The sequence below is a fragment of the Mustela nivalis genome, assembly GCF_964662115.1.
Source record: "Mustela nivalis genome assembly, chromosome: 9".
Classification (NCBI taxonomy): Eukaryota; Metazoa; Chordata; class Mammalia; order Carnivora; family Mustelidae; genus Mustela; species Mustela nivalis.
Genome location: NC_139028.1, coordinates 39,292,930 through 39,313,872, shown reverse-complemented (window position 1 = coordinate 39,313,872; position 20,943 = coordinate 39,292,930). Strand labels below are relative to the sequence as shown.

General features: G+C 32.9%; 1 protein-coding gene across 1 annotated transcript in view; it reads left to right on the top strand.

Annotated features, from left to right (window-relative positions):
* The window catches only part of CNTN5 (contactin 5), a 782,527-nt gene that overhangs the window by 616,347 nt on the left and 145,237 nt on the right, over window positions 1–20,943 (top strand). The window contains exons 12-13 of the mRNA XM_082683339.1: window positions 8,236–8,363; window positions 10,426–10,601. Coding sequence (XP_082539465.1) covers window positions 8,236–8,363; window positions 10,426–10,601 — 304 coding nt within the window. The remainder of the gene's footprint in view (window positions 1–8,235; window positions 8,364–10,425; window positions 10,602–20,943) is intronic.

Sequence of the window (20,943 nt, the reverse complement as noted above, 5' to 3'; positions counted from 1 at the left end):
AAACAAAAACTAGAGAAATTTATGACCACTAAACCAGGCCTGAAAAAGACAGTAAAAAGGACTCTTTCAGTATGAAGACCAAAAGTGACATTATGAAGTATGAGACAAAAAAAGCATCAAAAAAATAAATGTTTTTGTGAAGAAAAAAAAAAAAAAAGTCAAGGAACTCACAAAATAAAAAGATGTAAAATATGACACTGTAATACCTAAAATGTAAGGAAGAGGAGTAAAGAATGGCCTTAAACTTTAGAGACCATCAACTTAATATAGACTACTGTATGCAGATGATGTTATATACAGCCCTAACAGTAATTGCAAATAAAAAACATTAATAGGTATACAAAGAATAAAGAGAAAAAGTTCAAATATATCACTCAAGAAAACCATGACAGAGAGGAATAGAAGAAAGGATCAAAGAAAACTACAAAAACAACCACAAAACTAGCAACAAAATGACAATATATACATATTAATCAATAATTTTGAACATAAATAGACTAGATGCTACAATCAAATAACATGGATGAAAAAACAAGGTCCATCTGTATGCTGCCTACAAGAGACACATTTTAGACCTAAAGACACTTGCAGATTGAAAGTGAAGAGATGAAGAAACATCTATAATGAAAATGGATGTCAAAAGAAAGCTAGAGTAGCAATACTTACATTAAAATAGATTTTAAAACAAAGTTTGTAACAAGAGACAAAGAAGGACACTACATAATAACAAAGGGGGCAATTGAACAAGAAGATCTAACAATTATAAATATTTATGCACCCAACATGGAAGCACTTAAATGCATAAAACAGTTAATTAAAAACATAAAGGAACAAATCAATGTCAGACCTCAAGTTATATTACAAAGCCATAGTGATCAAAACAGTATGGTACTGGCACAAAAATAGACACATAGATCATTGCAACAGAATAGAAAACCCAGAAATGAATCTATATTTATATGGTCAATTAACCTTCAACAAAGGAGGAAAAAATATCCAATGGGAAAAAGAGTCTCTTAAACAAATAATGTTGGGAAAATTGGACAGCTACATGCAAAATAATGAACCTGGACCACTTTCTTTCATCATACACAACAATAAACTCAAAAAGGATTAAAGACCTAAATGAAACCATAAAAATTTTGCACAGGCAGTAATTTCTCTGGCCCTAACTGTAGCAACATTTTTCTAGGTATGTCTCCTGAAGAAAGGATTATAAAAGGAAAAAATACACTAAAATACAAAATAAAAAGCTTCTACACAAGGAAGGAAACAATTAACAAAACTAAAAGGCAGAAGATATTTGCAAATGACATATCCAATAAAGGGCTGTTATCTAAAATACATAAAGAACTGTTGCAACTCAACCCCGCAAAAACAAATAATCCAATTACAAATGGGCAGAAAACATGAACAGACATTTCTCCAAAGAAGACATACAGATGGCCAACAGACATATGAAAAGATGCCCAACATCACTCCTTATCAGGGAAATGCAAATCAAAACTATAATGAGATATCCCCTCACACCAGTCAGAATGGCTACAATCAAAAACACAAGAAACAACAGGTGTTGGTGAAGATGTGGAGGAAAAGGAAACCTTATCAACTATTGGTGGGAATGCAGACTGGTACATCCACTCTGGAAAAGAGTATGGAGATTCCTCAAAAAGTTAAAAATAGATATACCCTATAATCCAATCAGACTCCGGGGCATTTACCCAAAGAATACAAAAATAATAGTTCAAATAGTTGTACCCCCTATGATCAGCATCATTATTAATAGCCAAATTATGGAAGCAACCTGTGTCCATTGATTGATGAATGGATGAAGAAGTGTCATGCATAGATAGATATAGATATTAGATATACATATAGATATAGATGATATAGATGCTGGAATATTATTCAGCCACCAAAAAGAATAAAATTTTTCCATTTGCAAAGACATGAATGGAGAGCAAAATAAGCCAGTCAGAGAAAGACAAATATGATATGGTTTCATTCATACGTGGAATTTAAGAAAGAAAACAAATGACCAAGATAAAACAAGGCAAAGCAAAAGAGAGAGAAGATAAGCCAAGAATCAGACTCCTAAGAAACAGACTACTTTGGGTTACTAGAGGGGAGGTAAGTGGAGGGAGGGGTAAAATAGATGATGGGGATTAAGGACTGCACTAGTTGTGATGAACACTGGGTGATGTAGAGAATTGTTGAATCATTACATTATACAGCTAAAACTAATATAACACTATATGTTAACTACACTGGAATTAAAATAAAATTAAGTTTTAAAAAATAAAGTAAAATAACCAGGAGAAAAAGTTAGATTCATACCTCACAGCATAAAGAAAAACTAACAAAAAGAATCATAGACATAAACATAAAACCTAAAGCTATAACATTTTTAGAGGAAAATAAAACATTTTTGTGACTTTAGGTTAGGTAAATTTTGTGTCAAAAACACAAAGCATAAAATAAATTGATATATTAATCTTTATCAACTTTAAGAACTTCCGCTGTTGGAAAAACATTAAGACATGCCTAAACTGGTAGAAAATATTTGAAATTTTTTCACTTGAAAAAAGAGTTATAGCTAGAATATTTTTTTTAAAACTATCAAACCTGAATAAGAAGGCAGTTTCATTAAAAAGTTAGCAAAATAGGGCACTGGGTGGTTCAGTGGGTTAAAGCCTCTGCCTTGAGGCCCACATCGGGCTCTCTGCTCCGCAGGAAACCTGCTTCCTCCTCTCTCTCTGTCTGCCTCTCTGCCTACTTAAGATCTGTGTCTGTGTATCTACTTAAGATCTGTGTCTGTCAAATAAATAAATAAAATCTTTAAAAAATTGGCAAAATATTTGATCACTTCACCAAAGAAGATATATGATGGGAAATAAGCACTTGAAAGATGCTCAACATAATTAGTCATTAAGAAAATACAACTAAAAACCACAATGAGATTCTACTACCTAATGGTTATAATAGCTAAAATTAAAAAGACTGATCATGTTCAAGTGTTGCAAGAATTCTCAGACAATGCTCCTAGAAATGTAAATTATAGTATGACTGCTTAGAAACAGTATAGCATTTCCCTTAAAAAAGTTAAACATTAAACATAAACATAGGGATATTGGGTGGCTTATTGGTTAAGCATCTGCCTTCAGCTCAGATCATGATCCCAGGGTCCTGGGATTGAGCCCTGCATTGTGTTCTCAGCTCAGTGGGGAGTCTCCTTCTTCCTGTTCCTCTCTCGCGCTGGTTTTCTCTCTCTCTCTCTCTCTCTCTCTCTGTCTCTCTCCCTTTCTCAAATAAATTAAAATCTTCTAAAAAATAAAAATAAAAAATAAACATAAAGCCTATGATCCAGTAAATTGTCCTAAATACTTTTCTAAAAGAAATAAAAGCAAACTATCTATAAGATAGTTGTTACACAAATGTTAAAAGCAGCTCTATTTGTAACAGATCTAAGAAGAAAATAACCCAAACGTCCAACCAGAAGATGAATGGATAAACAAATAGTGGTATATACATGGTATATATATACAATGGAATTCTATTCAGAGTAAAAAAAAGATTGGATTATTGGTCATCACAACTACACAGATAAATCTCAGCTTTCTCTTAACTGAATTAATCAAGACATAAACAAAAAGGCATATATAATATTATGGTTTTGTTTATATAAAATTATGTAAAACTTCAAACTTACCATAGGTACACAAAGCAGATCGGTAATTGCTTGGTGATAGGGGTATGATAAGAAGAGGTTAGAGAGACAGAATACAAAGGAACACAGAGATACTTTGGGGTGATAATATGTGTTGACTATCTTGATTGTGGTCATTGTTTTGTGTCTGCATCCACTTGTGAAAATCTTTCAAAGCATCTACTTTAAATAAGTGAGCTTATTATATGCCTACACACCTCAATAAAGTTATTTTTTTAAAAAGTGGCAGCTTCGGGCACCTGGGTGGCTCAGTTGGTTAAGCAACTGCCTTCGACAGGTCATGATCCTGGAGTCCAGGGATTGAGTCCTGCATTGAGCTCCCAGCTCCTCAGGGTGTCTGCTTCTCCCTCTGACCTTCTCCCCTCTCATGTGCTCACTCTCTCTCTCTCTCAAATAAATAAATAAAATATTTTTTAAATGGCAGCTTCCCATTACCTTAAAATAGAGATCAAACGTTTCCCATATTACACTAGATCCTACATGATCTTGCCCTTATCTACCTCTCCAGTTTCACTTTGGGACCTTCCCATCCCCCTTTATATGTTGCCATCATAATTGGCCATTTAGTTCTTCAAGAGTTTGTGGTCCTTCTCACCTCAATATCTTTGCAAATGCTATTCCCTCTCCTTTCCCCACACTTAACTCCTAGTTAACTTCCTCTCATCCTTCAGTTCTCATTTCAGATATTAGTCCCCAAGAAAATACTAAATGAACACCCCAAGATATTTGAGGTTTGCAACACTCTATTTTTTCCTTTTAAAATTTGTCAAAATTTTTATTTATATTTTGAGTACATATTCAGTTAATGTCTATCAACACTACTAAAGTACGCAAATTTACATTAAGTTAATAGTTTTGAAGAACAAGTTAAATGTAATTATAACATTTTATATATAAGGAAAGAGATAAACTGCTTAAAATCACACACATACTAGTCAATGGCAGTGATTTGAAATCAGCTCTCTCTGACTTTAAAGCATATAATCTTAATTAATGATTAATCATTCTATAATATCATATGCACTATGTATGATATGATACCCAAAAAAAAATACATTGTGGAAGTCAGAGCATGATCTCTAAAATGATGGCAGATAAATAGGTAGTATTTCCAGGGAAGCAGTCTACTTGGAAGAACCTAAATTGTTTGTGGGGTATCTGATATTTAAGCCAAAAATGGAAGAGGAATGGCTCTGAAATTTGGAGATGAAGATGGCTTCAGGAAGTCAGCAATAAATCCTGCAAGATAAGAGTAAACATAGTGCTAATCTAGACAGATTGTGGCATTGGGCAGATTAATAAGGCAGAGATCCAGGAATTTGGTACAAAATGAGAACCAAGACATCTCCAGGGCTAGGCAGAACCTCATAGAGAAATTTTGAGATAGAAATATGGAAAGACGTTGGGAAGATGAAAATATGGAAAGATGAATGCTAGAGTGCTGCTTTGCATTTGTAAAATCTCTCCATATCCCCAAGAGACCTTTACCTAACCACTGACTTACCATGCTACTCCAGTTTCAAGGACTTCTCAGCAGAATTAATCCCCAAATTTGAAAATTTTAAATGTAGGAGACACATAGTAATAGAAGAGGTGAGAATATATACAAAATTTTGGAAAGTGCAAGAAAATGTTAAATCAATATTAAGTAATTATATACATAATAACCAGACATTATAAAGTAAATCACATTCAGTGTCTCAACTGTTTTATCTTTCCTACATTTGAAAATATATATATATGAGCTCATCCAATAAAGATTTACTATTGAACTGGAGGTAGGCTTTTGGTTAAATGACACTGCGACTTGACAGATAAAAAAGCTCCATACTATTCAAAATTCTTCCTTCCTCAAGTAGCTTAAAATTCAGGGGTGTTCATAAACAGATCTTTAAAAGGAGAGTATAATATATTGCCTCCTGTCAGAGAGAAAGGACTTATCTTAAATCAGGAACTGAAATACTCCCAGAATCTTAAGATACATTTATTTATTTATTAAAAGATTTTATTTATTTATTTATTTGACAGAGGCAGAAACAACAAGAGAGGGAATACAAGCAGGGGAAGTGGGAGAGGGAGAAAGGCTTGCTGCCGAGCAGGGAGCCCCTGCAGGTCTGGATCCCAGGACCCTGGGATCATGACCTGAGCTGAAGGCAGAAGCTTAATGACTGAGCCACCCAGGCGCCCCAAGATGCATTTTTTAAAATATTTTATTTATTTATTTGACAGAGAGAGAGAGAGAGATCACAAGTAGGCAGAGAAGCAAGCAAAGAGAGAAAGGGGAAGCACTTTCCCTGCTGAGCAGAGAGCCCCATTCCAGGCTCAATCCCAGGACCCTGAGATCATGGCCTGAGCCAAAGGCAGCGGCTTAACACACTGAACCACCCAGGCGCCCCGCATTTATTTTTCTAAATGAAGTAAATTCTAAGCCAAATTTCTCACCTCCTAGATTAGAATTTATGCTAATTGATAAAATATAGGTATTTGCAAAATATTAGTAAAATATTATAATTTATATTTCAATAAAGTTTATAATTCTTATAAGATATTACCATTTGTTTATGAAAAGTATAATTTTTACTTTCAAATATATCCTGTTATAGTATGTGTACCTTTGGATAAATGGAATAAATATATTTCATTTTTTATACAAAATGAGCGCTATCTAATCATCAGAATCTTGCATTGGCCATCTTCAATAGATTTTATAACATTTAAAGGCACTGTGTTTTCCAAATGTCTGAAGTCAGTGTCTCTCCTAGACATAAACTACAAAAACAAATTCTCTATTCTTAGTTTGGCTTGCCTCTAAGTTTGTTTTCCTTCTTATAAGTTGTAAAACAGTTCTGATGTATATTGAAAAGAGTATTATGTGTTTAAACTAGTATCTTTATTGGGGCGCCTGGGTGGCTCAGCGGGTTAAAGCCTCTGCCTTCAGCTCAGGTGATCCCAGAGTTCTGGGATCGAGCCCCGCATCGGGCTCTCTGTTCGGCAGGGAGCCTGCTTCTCTCTCTCTCTCTCTCTGCCTGTCTCTCCGCCTACTTGTGATTTCTGTCAAAAAAAAAAAAAAAAAAAAACTAGTATCTTTATTGATAATAGTATATAAGTATAAATTCATAAGCAATAGTCAGCAACCTAGAATCTAATCCTATTGTTGAAAGGCTCAATGCTTTAAATAACTCAGTTCTCGGTGACTGGCAAGATTGAATACATATTTTAAAAAAACATGAAGGATATTGACTAAACATATTTAACCCATTTTTTTTCTTAAATAATATAAGATAATTATATTACCATTGAATAAACTATTCTTTACAGAACTAGGGAAATTCGATTTTAGTATTTTAAGTTCAGTAGGGCCACTGGCTCTTACCAAACACCTATTACTTTCTCTTTCCTAAAAGTCAGTCCAAACTCTGGTGTCATATCAAATAAAACCATAAAAGCCACTGCTATTTAGTTTCAGGTTGCTTGAGGAGGTTGATGCACTGGTGAAAAAAACGAGTTATAGGGGAGCCTGGGTGGCTCAGTGGGTTAAGCCGCTGCCTTCGGCTCAGGTCATGATCTCAGGGTCCTGGGATTGAGTCCTGCAAAAGCCTCTCTGCTCAGCAGGGAGCCTGCTTCCCTCTCTCTCTCTGCCTGCCTCTCTGCCTACTTGTGATCTTTCTGTCAAATAAATAAATAAAATCTTTAAAAAAAATGAGTTATATTTCAGGAGTATAGAAGGGAGAAAAAAGACAAAAGTACTAATCAACTCTGAAATCCATATATTTCTGGGATGATGAATACACAGGATAAAATGATAATCCCAAATGTCAACCTCATTTTTGCTGAACTTCTAAAAATTTTTAATAATGCCTTAATTTTTCACCTTCATATGACTCAGAGTACACTTTTAACAAAGGTCTCAGAAAAGCCCAAACACAAACTCAACTATCATGTTTTTAAGTTTAAGGAATGCAGTGTGAGCAGCCCAGGTATCAGGTATCAGGTCTCATTTTCATACCCTTGCTGTACTCATGGCACTGTAAAGAAACTACCATAAATCATTTCTTAGCTGTGTACAATTAATTTTATGTTCTGTACTTGTCTTCCTCTATGTTTTTATGCTGTTTCTTTTTATATTTGATTTTTGAGGTCACTCTGGGTTTGAAGTAAAATACTCAAACTTCATATTAAAATATCACTGGGTGATATTATAGTAAAAGTTTTAATAACCAAATTCAGGGTCACCTTTTCCCACCAGTTTCAAAATTAACTGTCAAAAAGGGTCAAAAGAAAAATAACCTGTAATACTCTAACCCTTTTAAGTATAAGAAGATATTAAGTGGGTTTATTGCATAATTTCTGGAAAGGTAAAACATTTCTACTATTACTGCATATTTTCACAGTGATCCCTTTATCTTATTTATCATTACCTTGGAGGTGGTTTCAGACATCATCAGAATATTTTACCACTTAGCTTATTTGAAGTAAAAGAGGAAAAAACCTTTTTTAATAATTTTCAGAATAGCTATTCTTCCAGACGGAAGTCTACGGATGCTAAATGCTTCTAAATCTGATGAGGGAAAGTACGTTTGCCAAGGGGAAAACATCTTTGGTTCTGCTGAAATCATAGCATCAGTATCTGTAAAAGGTAAGAAAATGTAGCTAACTGTCTTATAAGCATAGTTTCATGGCTTTGTCAGAAAGTGAATAAATATAATATGCATGTAAAATGTGTTTGTTCATATGTGTCTGCATGCTCCTATTGATAAGATACACTGCAAAGATGGAACTAACACATCCAAATTGTCCCTTTCCATTATTTAGAAGACCATAAAGAAAAGAACACCTTGTTGGTAGAAACTTAACATTAGAACAAAATATGTGAGGATATAAATGTTAGAAATATTAGAAACAAAATATGTGAAGGAGATAAAGCTTTCTGAAGTTTTACTGGATGTCTCAAAATCCAAAAGTATTCCAACAATATAAAAATATTTTTCCTCTATCAAGATTAATTTTAACATCAATCAGTAATATCCCTTTGTTATCACTGCAACTGGGGTCTGGAGCAGAAAGGAGTAGCGGAAGGAGGACATAAACATTGTGGTGTCAGAATGTGTATCAGGTAAACGGTTACCTGACCTGTTCTTTGGTGTTTGCATCAATGGAATTTTTAAGCACCGTCACTTTTTAGTGTTATAAATATTACCACTTAAATTTTTCTATTAGTTTTCTAGTTCAAACATGTACTAGATTTTGGCCTAGAACTTTTTTTTTTCTTTTTGGCCTAGAACATTTTTTTGAGACTACATATCATTCTTTAGTACAGACAGAAAAATCCCAATTTTTCAATTTTTCAATTGGCAAAGAAAAATTTTTCCAACTGAACTATATCTTCAATCAACTTTTTCCCTGTAGGCATGTATCAAATAGTGAATCATACCTGGGTATAAAAATATAGAAATATTAAGTTTTCTTTTTCTTTAGAAATAAAAATGTCATTAAAACAGCCAGTACGCTGATATTTTAGAAAAGAAGCAAACATTAGATGAAAGGATGAAGGAAGGGAAAGATGAAGAAAGGAAGATAATTTAAATGATGCCTTCATTTATAGCATACATAATGGGAATCTGACTATATCTGCTAGTCTGTGCCTTATGTGCTAAACAATCTTTGTCATAATGAAGCAATGTTGAATTCACAGACATTTAAAAAATAATAACAAAAAAGGTTTCTGTTAATCACAAGTTGAATGGAATATTTAATTACTCAGAACATTCCATTTCTCACAAAGTTAAACTACAATCAGTATGCTGTGATTATCTGTCTTCTCTGATGAAGCCAGAATTTAGAAAGCCAAACAGAATATCTGACCTCTAGAATGGTAACGTTTACATTTCTTTTCTGCTATTGTACTTTCCTCTCTGACTGCTTGGAAGGATGTCACATATTAAAGGATCTTATGAGTGGTTAAGAATGATGCTTCATCAGACTATGCTATTGCCAAAAGCAGATCTAGACTAGGAAAATTAACCTAATTTTTAATCATTTGGGTCAGTCTTCTTGAGATATCTACAATTAGAAATCTAATTAGGAAAAAGGACTAAGTCAAAATTATTTCCATCCCCTCCCTACTTTATTAAAAATACCATATTTCAATTACTTGATCACTAGCTTAAATAACCTTTAGATGTACAGCAATATTAACCTTTATTGGCTCTAAACACAATGAAAGGGTATCTATTTTTAAAAAATTTAATTGAATCATTAAATAATTAAACACACACATTTTTTCTCAAAAAAATTTTCCCTTCTGGGAGCTTGGGTGACTCAGTGGGTTAAAGCCTCTGTCTTCAGCTCAGGTGATAATCTCAGGGTCCCGGCTCAGGTCATGATCTCAGGTAATTTCCTTCTTTGGGAATACCAAATGTTGCTTATCGTTATATATTTTCTTATCTTTTTTGCATAAGTTTACTTCTTAAAAGGAATAGTAAGTTTTAAATCATCAGTTCCATACACAAGTATAGCAAAATGCCCTAGCATACAAAAAAGGTAATATTTAATTAATAATAGCTTAGTTAAAGATGTGCATCTAGAGCAACGGCATTGCATAAATTTCTTGTTTAAGTTTTTCTCTATTACTTAAAATATAAAATACAAGGAAATACTATGTGTTAATTATGTTAATTAATATATTTTTATTTCTGTAGAACCTACAAGAATAGAACTTACTCCTAAAAGAACAGAGTTAACAGTGGGAGAAAGCATTGTCCTTAATTGCAAAGCAATTCATGATGCTAGTTTGGATGTTACTTTCTACTGGACACTAAAAGGACAGCCTATTGATTTCGAGAAAGAAGGTGGACATTTTGAAAGCATCAGGGCCGTAAGTTAATACATTTTTATTTGTTGAGTACTAATAATTTTTAAAATTTACACTCAAATTTCTTATCTAGGAAAAAATCAGTTTGATTCAAACAATTACTTTGTTATTTTATGTTACATCAAAATGAAAGTATTTTTTTAAATTCCAATAAAAACTGAAAATACTTCATTATACAAATCTGGCTTCTTTCCCACTTTTATTTACTTGATTAATATTATCAATATTTGCACTTTACTTCTTAGATGTTATATTGCTACATACTAGTGTTATTTAAGCAGTCTTACCAGTAATTATGATTCAATAAATAAATGAAATGAGCCTGCTTGTCCTCCTCCTCAAGAAATAGTGATTTTGGAAATTCTTTAATTCCTCAGAGGAATTAAACATTAGCTTAGACAGAGCTTAAACATGCAACCAATAGTCAAAAATACACACTAACCTTAGATAAGCTTTCATAGGTATATTCATTTCTTGCCTATCGAATCCTTTCTTTGTAATATCTATGTGGCAATCAACTAAATGAAGTGGGGATCTTTTGAACCAAATCCTTTAGTATAGAACACCACAGTGTTCTCAATAAAGAAGTGAAGAAGACCTGCTTCCTCCACATTCTTGTTTAAGATAAAAGAGTGACATAGTAACAAAGGGAGAGAGAGAAGGATGATGCAACTGGGGTAACAGATATTTTGGCTGAAATATCCCTTTTACATTGGCTAAAGAGATAGATCTAAATGCAATTTATGCGTGCAAGTCCAATTTAAAATACTTCTTTATACTTATTAATATCCACTCATTCTTCTCTAAACACTTTGGGAAGCACTAAAAAACCACAGCTGTAGTAAGACCAAATAAAATTAAGTTTAGATTGGATTTTATTTTACAGGTACTATGATACATTGAAAAAAGTCCAAGACCCAAAGTCAGGAATTTTCTGGGTCAAGTATCAGCTCAATCCCTAATAGGCTTTGTAACAAAAAGCCGGTGACTTGGCTTTCCTGGGCATTAAACTCATAGAGAAGTAAAGTGAAAGACTTGCACCCCAAAATTGCTAAGGTCCCTTCTTACTCTAGAATTTGATAAATTTGTATTAGTAGAAGAATAAGGATGAGCTATCTTTGTTGGATTCACCAGTTTAACCAAAATTAAACATTTTCTTCTACATTTATCTTTTCATCCTGATTTACTTTGAAAATAATGGGAGAAACTATATATAAGAAATAATTACCAACTGCATTATTTAATCTAACTAAATAAATTAATTTTAATTATTAGTGGTTATGCTATATGTAAAATATTTAGAGAATGTTAAATTAAATTCATTTTCCTCTGATTTGTGACTTTTCTTTTTCCTTTACGTGGGGTTAACAATTTCTTCAAGATTGTGAACAAACAAAACAGAAGCAGAAAAATGTGGTATAAAAATATCACATTTGAAAACAAAAAATATACCATCAAAATACATCTTCTTACAATTATCTGTAAACATTCATTTTGGGTGATCAGATTATAAAGTAAAAATATGTCTAAAATGAATATTTGTTTCATATAAACATGTCCCTTATTTTAAAATACCAACAAAAAAATTAATCATTCTGGTAAAATTGTATGAATTCTTGTTTCTGCCTCTTAAACATTATTAGTCTGGTTTGATATCATTCCTTTGTAGCAATAACTACTGTTTATCTTTTTCATAAGTTTGGGAGTTAATAATACCTGCTGTTTCCCTCTTTATACATATGCTCTTCTTGCCCTTAAATAGTACAAAATTGACTCCTTACTCCATGCAAACCCATATGGTTACAAGCCATGTTAAAATTAGGCTCTAGATTTTAGAAGTGACAAGGAACTATAGAATAGAAGAAAAAGCAAATTATCCTACTGAGAAGCGAAAAAGTATTTAGCTTTAAGGTAATTTAGCATTCATCATATTTAGTGTACTTGGGATAATTAAGAGAAATACATATGTACTTAAAAATTTTTCGAAGCTTCAAACCTGCAAGGTGTAAAAGAAATTCTTCCCCTTTCTCTCAGTTACCTCAAATACTGATTTGGCCTTGTCTGGCTTCAAGGACATACAGTGGAGACAATTCCATTTTATGACATTGAGGACGCAGAAAGAAAAAAGAAAAAAAAAACATTCTATTCCTAAAATCATGTGTTTTAGAAGGAGAAATGAAAATGTTATGTAAAAGGGAGGTTTGGGAAGGCCTCTGGACTTGTGGGCTATCTTGTTTGAGAAATCAATTGAAGACTTTGGGAATAGGAGGGACAGGACAGAGCTCACTCAGAAGGGAAGGTGTTTAATGGCCTACTTTGAGTTTCTAAGGAGAGCCATTAAAGAGACCAGAGGGGTCTAGGCTAGCACAGCAGACTAAGAAAACCAAACAAATTCAGGGACACAAGCAAAGAAGAGTGTGCCTTTGATTGGATTAACTGCCCTGGGACCTCAACCAGCAGTGGGTGATTGAAGAGGGGTAATTCAGAAAAGAAAAGGCAGTATATTTTTTTAACATTAACACTGCAAAGTGTCAACTGAAACAACCAAAACTCTGGGAGGGAAAAAGTACCAATGACATCTCGTAGTTGATAATGTATAGCTTAATGAAATTCTTTACTTTTCAGCTAATTGTGCTGGTGTCTTTTTTACACATTGTTTTTTAGATAAAGCTGTTTATGTGTAGCTATCATAAAATCTGTATACAATGTTTCAGTATACTTTTGTTTTAAATAAAACAGCTTTCAGACTGCATTATAAGAGAGTGAGTAGATAAACATATAATCATATCCAGTTAAACAAAATCAATAGCTCTTGCTTTGAAATTTAAATTAAAACATCTATAATGGAAAATTTTTCTATTTTCCTTGCCCATTTTACTTACTCCGTGTTTTACAAATCCAGGAATTTGACTGATTTGAAGTGAATCCAAATTACTAAAGCCACTGTTAAAAGGGTCCAAGCAATCCATTAATACATATATAAACATTTAATCCAATTCACCCAAGTCACTTTTTTTGGCAATGATATGAATTAACTAAATTTGGCAAATTAGTGATGCTATTCTTAAGTTTTTAATTTCAATTCAGTTTCACAAGCTAACTACTGTGGAGGATCAAAGTAAAGGACCTTCTCCTCTAGGAGAGCACCATTTAAAAAGAGAGACTGCAGGATGAGAGCTAGTGATCTGCTGTAACTGTTGTCCCCAGAGAACCTTGTGCATGTGTCCAGCAGGAGCTAGAATTTGCACCTGACCTGGATAGGTAGAATTTTGCTAGATTGTGAGCTAGAATGAACTGCGTCTCAGGCAGAGTGAGTAGGTAAAGCAAAGACAGTCTGGCAGAAGGGTTTAGAGGATGTTTCAGGAGCAGTGAGGAACCACCTGCCCTGACAGCACAGTGAGGGCACACAGTCATTGTAAGGCAGTATTTTTATATATAAATATATATAAAATATATATATATATATATATATATTTTTTTTTTTTTTTAAGCAGCAGAGACCTTATTGTAAAAGGCACTGATTTTCAAGCCATGGAACTGGAGTTGTATTTGGAATGTAGCAGGGACTCATGTGATTCAGATTTGTGTTTTTTAGAAAGACAGTTTAGACAGCTCTGGGGAGCAGGAATCGAACAGCTTGTGGCTTTTATATTCATTCTGGTTAAGCAATGAGGAATTGACCATTACAAGCTTTGTTCTTAAATTACCACCTTATTATCAAATAAGGCATTTTCAATTGTGTTTTGACATAATAGCTTATGTTAGTCAGAGTTCTGCAAGAACATCTTAATACTCTCAGGATGTCTGGACAGCACCTGAGCATGGCCAGATAACCCCAAAGATGAAGTCTTAATGGAGAGCTTTAGTGGTCCATTGTTTTCCATAGACTTGAAATTCCTAATTGTTCATTAAAAATGTAAACTTTCTTTAATTTTTATAATGTCTAAAGAAGAGTTGCACTGAATATCATGGCAGCATGTAATTTGCTCTGTTTTTTGGAAGAGGAAAAAACCCAAATATCTGTAATTAGGATGGTCTGCTTCCCATTGTGAATTCTCTGAACATACTAAGTCGTAACTAAATGGGCAACCAAATAAAAGTGCATTATTTGAGTGGTCCTTCATATTTACCCAATTCTCTGGTTGTAACAATATAACCAGGAAGGCATAGTAGGGATATTTGACCCCATTTTTTTAATGAGGAAACTAAAACACAAGACTTTTCCAAGCCACATGAGTACTAAATAAGGGAGACAAGATTAAATACAGTGTGATTTTTTAAACTGCATTATTTATTGGTTCTTTTTTATAAAGCTTACCTTATCCATATTCATTGACCCTATGAGTTCATTCAATGTCAAAAAACTGTGTGAAATTTTAAAAAAAAGATGATTTGACTCTAGTCTTTAATATAAAGATAATGTAGAATATTAGGTAATGCAAGAAAAATATGACTATAAAAATAGTTGCTATTTTTTTATTATAGCTGAATATTCTTGCAGGCCATAAAAGAAACAGATTAATGTGAATTTTTATTATTTTGGAAGAAAACGAGCAAATGAATTGAGCACCTACTATATGCCAAATACTCAGCATATATATATATATATATATATATATATATATATATATATATATATAGTGCACACACTAGTTTGTCAATTCCTCATAACAATTATATGAAAATAATATTATTTGAGGAGAAGCTGACACCTGACATAGAGTTCATCAGGATAGGAAAAGATGAAAGAGAAAGGCAGCCTAAGATAGGAAAAGATATTGTATCTCAGGGCTGTGAGGGATATTGGAGATTATAGGGCTTGTCCTAGATTGATATTCCATTTAAATTAGTGTCTGATGGGACATTTTTGGTGATGAGTAACTCACTTCTATGAAGTAGTCCACTCCATTACCAACCAGATCTGAATGTCAGAGCATTGGAAAATAATAGTAACTATGATACTCCGTATACCAACAATAGAAACCATAAAGGAACATACCTGATTCATATCCATGGTTTTTGTGGCATATTAGATACATGAAAAGAGACCAGAATACAAATTCTTCAATGTTTTAAGGATTTTACATTAGCTAAATAGTTCTAGCCTATGTCAATCTTCCTATTATGGTTACTTCTGTTCCTAGTTTACCTTCTTAGGAATTAACATCTATTTCCTAAGCATTGTAAAAGTCTCAGAATCCAATTCTGTACATGCTCAGCTGGTATCATTTTCTTTCCTGATGGGTCAATATTAATATTGTAAAAATGAATGAAATCATCAGACACACTGCCAGGGTTTGCTAAGGCACAAAGTTCTGAGGACGTCTCAAGCATTGGTTGTACTTTCTTCATCATCATATTAGCAGGTCTAAGTCGTGGAGGTCTTTGTAACTAATCAGGGAGTGTGTGAAAGAGCAGAAGATCAGTAACTATCAAAGGCACACATTTTCTTTGGCTCATTCTACTCAGTAGTAATATTTGTACTTTCAAGCAGTATGTCCTCCTGGACTCTGAGCCCTACCTTCTCCCTGCCTGACAAAGGGCTTGTCCTTCCTCATCACCTGATTACTTGCCTCCTGGATCTCAGTGTTGCTGTGAATCCCAATGTCCTGGTAACCCACCAGCTTTCTGTTCTTGGCTGCAAGCTTTATAACCTCTTTCTTAATCCTTTACCTAACCTAACAAAAGAAGTCACTTTGTCATTTTAATAGGACAGAATAGTCACTAATCAAATCTCAGTCTCTAAAAAGGAGAGAGATTATTCTCAAAAACCTTAAAATTTTCAGACCATTCTAGGAAAATGTGCCACATTCATTCTCCCGGTTTGTCTATGCTAGATTGAAAGAAAATCCCCTATCCACTCACTACTCTTTCAAAGTAGTTGTAGTTCCTATAGCAAAAAAAAAAAAAAAAAAAAAAAAATGCCCATCTTCTTTAGTATGCGTACATGTTTCATGTAGTCCTATGAACATGAACAAAATATGCCATTAAAATCTATTATTCTATAACATTTTATACATTCATGAAACAAGATAAACTGTGGGATCCCTAAAACCAGAAACAAATATGCTTTTTTATTTTTTATTACTTTGTACTATAGATGTCCACCAAATAACTACTCAGTCAATCTCTGCTGAATGAAAAAACATTCTGATGTAAAGCATTTTCTCAGCTTAGCCAACTATTGCATTACTTCAGAGATTTTTAGTATAATTAAATCTCGTTGTTGTAACATATTAGTTGCTTATTAGAAAACCCTTCCCTAGTTCTCGTGGATGTCATCTGAGTAATCTGTGGGTCATAATACCACCAGGGTAACAGCTGAGTAGTAACCCCATGTTGATTACCCACCCACCTCCATTTACTCTGATTCATAGTTGGTCAAATGGAGCAGAATCTGGTAATGCTTCCACCATTATCATGTATAAAAAGATAGCTTAAGCCATCCAAATGACAGGACTCACTTTGTTCATTTGAATATAATCCACAGAAACAAACTTTCTGGGTGTGGTATTATAGTGAAGATACAGAGCCTTTTTGTTCAATTAAAGGTCCATTTTGACAGTGGTTTTACCTTTATGATACATTTTCATAGCATATGGATGATATGAGAAGTTACTAGTTTCTCTTCCATGTTTTTTAGTGAAGAACTACAAGTTTACTTGTTTGTTTTTCTGAGAGAGTGTGAAAAGAAAAATAAAACTTCTTGATAGAGAAAGGCAATTTTAGTTAGGCTATGCTGGAAAAAAATCCAATCAATAACCTGTGCTCTGTGATCTCTCAGGGGATAAAATACCATACTTTCTAGAGATAAAAGACCATACTTTCAGAGCCAGTTGGGATGTTTCAAGTTATTAGATTGGGAAAGCGGGGAATGAGAAATAGAAAACACTCCTTACTTCTTAATAGAATTCGCTTTCCTGGATTATAAACTCCAAATTTAAATATGCTATTAGCTCACTATTTCCAGAGATTAAGTGCTTACCTGAAACAAACAAACAAACAAACAAAGAGAAAACAGAACAAAAACAAAAAAAGAAGTGCTTAACTTATCTAGGATTCCATAATTGTTTTCCTTTTGGGAGTTTTGTTTTTCTCCAAAATTATTTTTCCATTCCATGCGTATGTTAATTTTGATGGTATTTCTGTAATACTACATTCTCTTTAGGTTGGTTGTTTTTAATCCAACCAAAGGATGAATTTAATCTGGAGTAAAGTGACTGTTTCTTTGGAAATGTGACCATTGGTAGACCCCAATAGGTTTTTGCAACTATGTCACTGATTCAGTTTATTAAAATAAATTTTCATCTAATTCTAAATCACTTTCAATAATGAATTACTTAGACTTACTAGTTTTTAAATATATATGACAAACTTCTAATATAAATTTTCACACAAAATATTCCAAATATTTTGAGTTTCATTTCAGAATTTCCATTGTATCATGAATCATTATTGCTCTAAATTTCTATCAATTATCTTGCAATGGTACATGGATGAGTAATCAGTGGATTTTGACTCTGGAACTACTTCCCCATCCCAATCTAATAAAGATTATTTTTATAAGGCAGCAAATATCTTGTATATATATACTAAACTGCTTAAAATAAGTAAATAAAAGTCTCTTTAAATCATCAGATTGTAGTTTTCTAGGCATATCAAATGTTCAAGATAAGTTACTGAAATGAACACCTAAATTAATATCAAAGCCTAATACTCTTCTTTTCTCAATACTCCAATTTGCACATGGTGTTTGCTTTTATTTATTTTTTAAGAGGATGCTATTCAAATCTTGACAGTTTTTTTTTTTTTTAAATACCTCTGTCTTTCTATTGTTTTTTTGTATTTAGCTCTCTTTCATATTCAAATTGATTTGTGAGCCTGCTCGAATGAATTGCATTAGGAAGGAAACTAACTATGTCCATTTTAATTGAGGATACTATAGACTTTTTTGGCAGATACCATGGTGTATTGCCCAGATTCTTCTTTCAAAAGTGAGGTACTCCTTTCCCAAGCCATTGAAACTATTCGTGGTTGCTACCTCTCACCAGATCCCCTCTCTGGGAATTGCCCTTAGCCAAAAAGAGATATCTGATTCAAGTTATGCCCCAACTCTGCAGTCCATGCCCAAGTATTGGGATGATGAATGTCTAGGGATGGTTACAAAAGATAAGCTGAAACCCTTGCTATGAATGCATTATAATTAAACACTCACCCTGCTCAATTCCGCTTTCTTCATTTTTTCCAAAAATGTTGATCCCAAAGTCATTCGTTAATGGAGTCTGCATCTCAGAGACTGTTTCTCTGAAACTCTGACCTTAGACATCCATATTGGCAAATGCCGCCAACTGAGAAAGCACTGGAAACAGAGATGAGTAATAATAAAAATAATTATAATAGCTGTCATCCACTGTCTATAAGATATACGGCAACATGCTAAATTTTCAAATATTACTTCATTTATTTCTTTTCAAAAGGTACTTTCCAGATACCCTATGATGTAGTATGATGTAGGAATTGGTTTTGTTTTTATTTGTGGTTGTTTTTCAGAAAAGAAGAAAAGGAATATAATATTTTAAATTTCTTTTTTCTCAGTAAACTTAGTGTTAAATTATAGTAAATATCCTTCATTTGATTTAAAATTTGGGGGTCAATTATTCCCATTGTTGGGAATATTTGCATATATTAATCTAAAATCACTCACTCCTATCAAGTTTATACTATGATTATGTGGTTACATTTATAATATGAAAAATTTTTCCTCATATTTGTAAACTACCATCGTGAGCCATCTCCTGTCACTTAGCCAAAAATATGCTCGTTATGTATATTTTTAAAGACATACCTACAAATCAGACTCTTCAACCAGGCTCTTCAAATGTTCAGTTAATCATTTCAGAATAAAATTAAAGTAGTTTCATTATACAATTAAGACCTAGGCTAAAATATATAAATTGACTTCTACATCATGAAGTGAACTTCTAACCTTCCTATTTTATATGTATTATTTCATTCAACTCATACAACAACATTGTGAGTCAGGCAAGTAATACATATATAAAGCACTCAGCCCATAAAGGGAGAGAGATGAAGGGGCAACACAGGCACATTTATGACACAGCTACCATTATCATTTGAGCTTCTTTGAGCTTAAAACTTCATTGCCATGAATACTGTTCCAGATATGGTTTGATGTTTCAAAACAAAGATATGATGAATAATATCTGTAATTCTTCACTATGTCATTTTGAAAATTGAAGACATAAAGAGATTGTTTCTTTTCTATAGTTTTACCTCTTTAGCTGGGAACTCAGCCTATTTTTAACCTTACTTATTTTATCACTTTTAAAGCATTAAAATCGTCTGTTCTCTTCTGTAAGAGCAAATCGCCAAATTGTTAAAAAAAATAAAATCTTACAAAAGTTGCTGAGAATGAATTGAAAAACATCTTAAAATATCCTCCTGTATTTGCCTCTTCAGATGTTCTGTGGGTTTGTTTTCCCATTAGTTAAAGCTCACTCTTCTGGCTGCTGTAATTGTATCATTTTATAGTGTATGAACCTAATTTTATCAACTTCTTTTAGTCTTTTGAACATTCTCTCAAAATGGTTATGAGATGCATTATGATTCATTGCTTTTACTGCTGAAAATGAGGCAAAGAATGTAGAGTACAAGGGTCACAACTGTTCTTCGGAGGAAATTATCTTAGAGAATAAATAAATATTTGTAGAGTTGCTAAGGGAATCAGCAAAGGTAGGAGTAGATAAACTAAAAACCCACCATTGAGAGTAGGTCACTTAGAAACAGATGTCAACTATGGTCTCTAAATCTAAATTTTTTTTATTATTGTTAACCAAGGAAAGTTTCTAACTTCTATTAAAGGTATAAAGAACATCAATTTTCAATAGTTTTATTCATTTTGCTTCACAAGAAAATATAAATATTTTAGATATTGTACTAAAATAATTTTTTATAATAACCACAGGAGTTGATAATAAAAGAGAAACACACAATGGATTCTAGTTATCATAATGTGACAATGCTGAGATGTTTTATAAGTTTTCTGTTATTTTTGAGAAGTACCCTATATGTATCTATGAATCCAGGGGATATAATTTAACCTTCAGAGGGATGAAATGCATAATATAATAAAGACCTTGATATTAGGATTTCCAGCCTGTAAGAATAATATATAAAAGAAGATTATTCTTTTTAGTTTCTGAAAGCCTTAGTAAATAAAAGACTGTCCTTATTCTCTAATACCACATAAGGTTTAGGATTTTTATAAGCAAACATGGTTAAGTTTACATTTTGAAACACTATTGATATGTAAGTATTGTGTTTT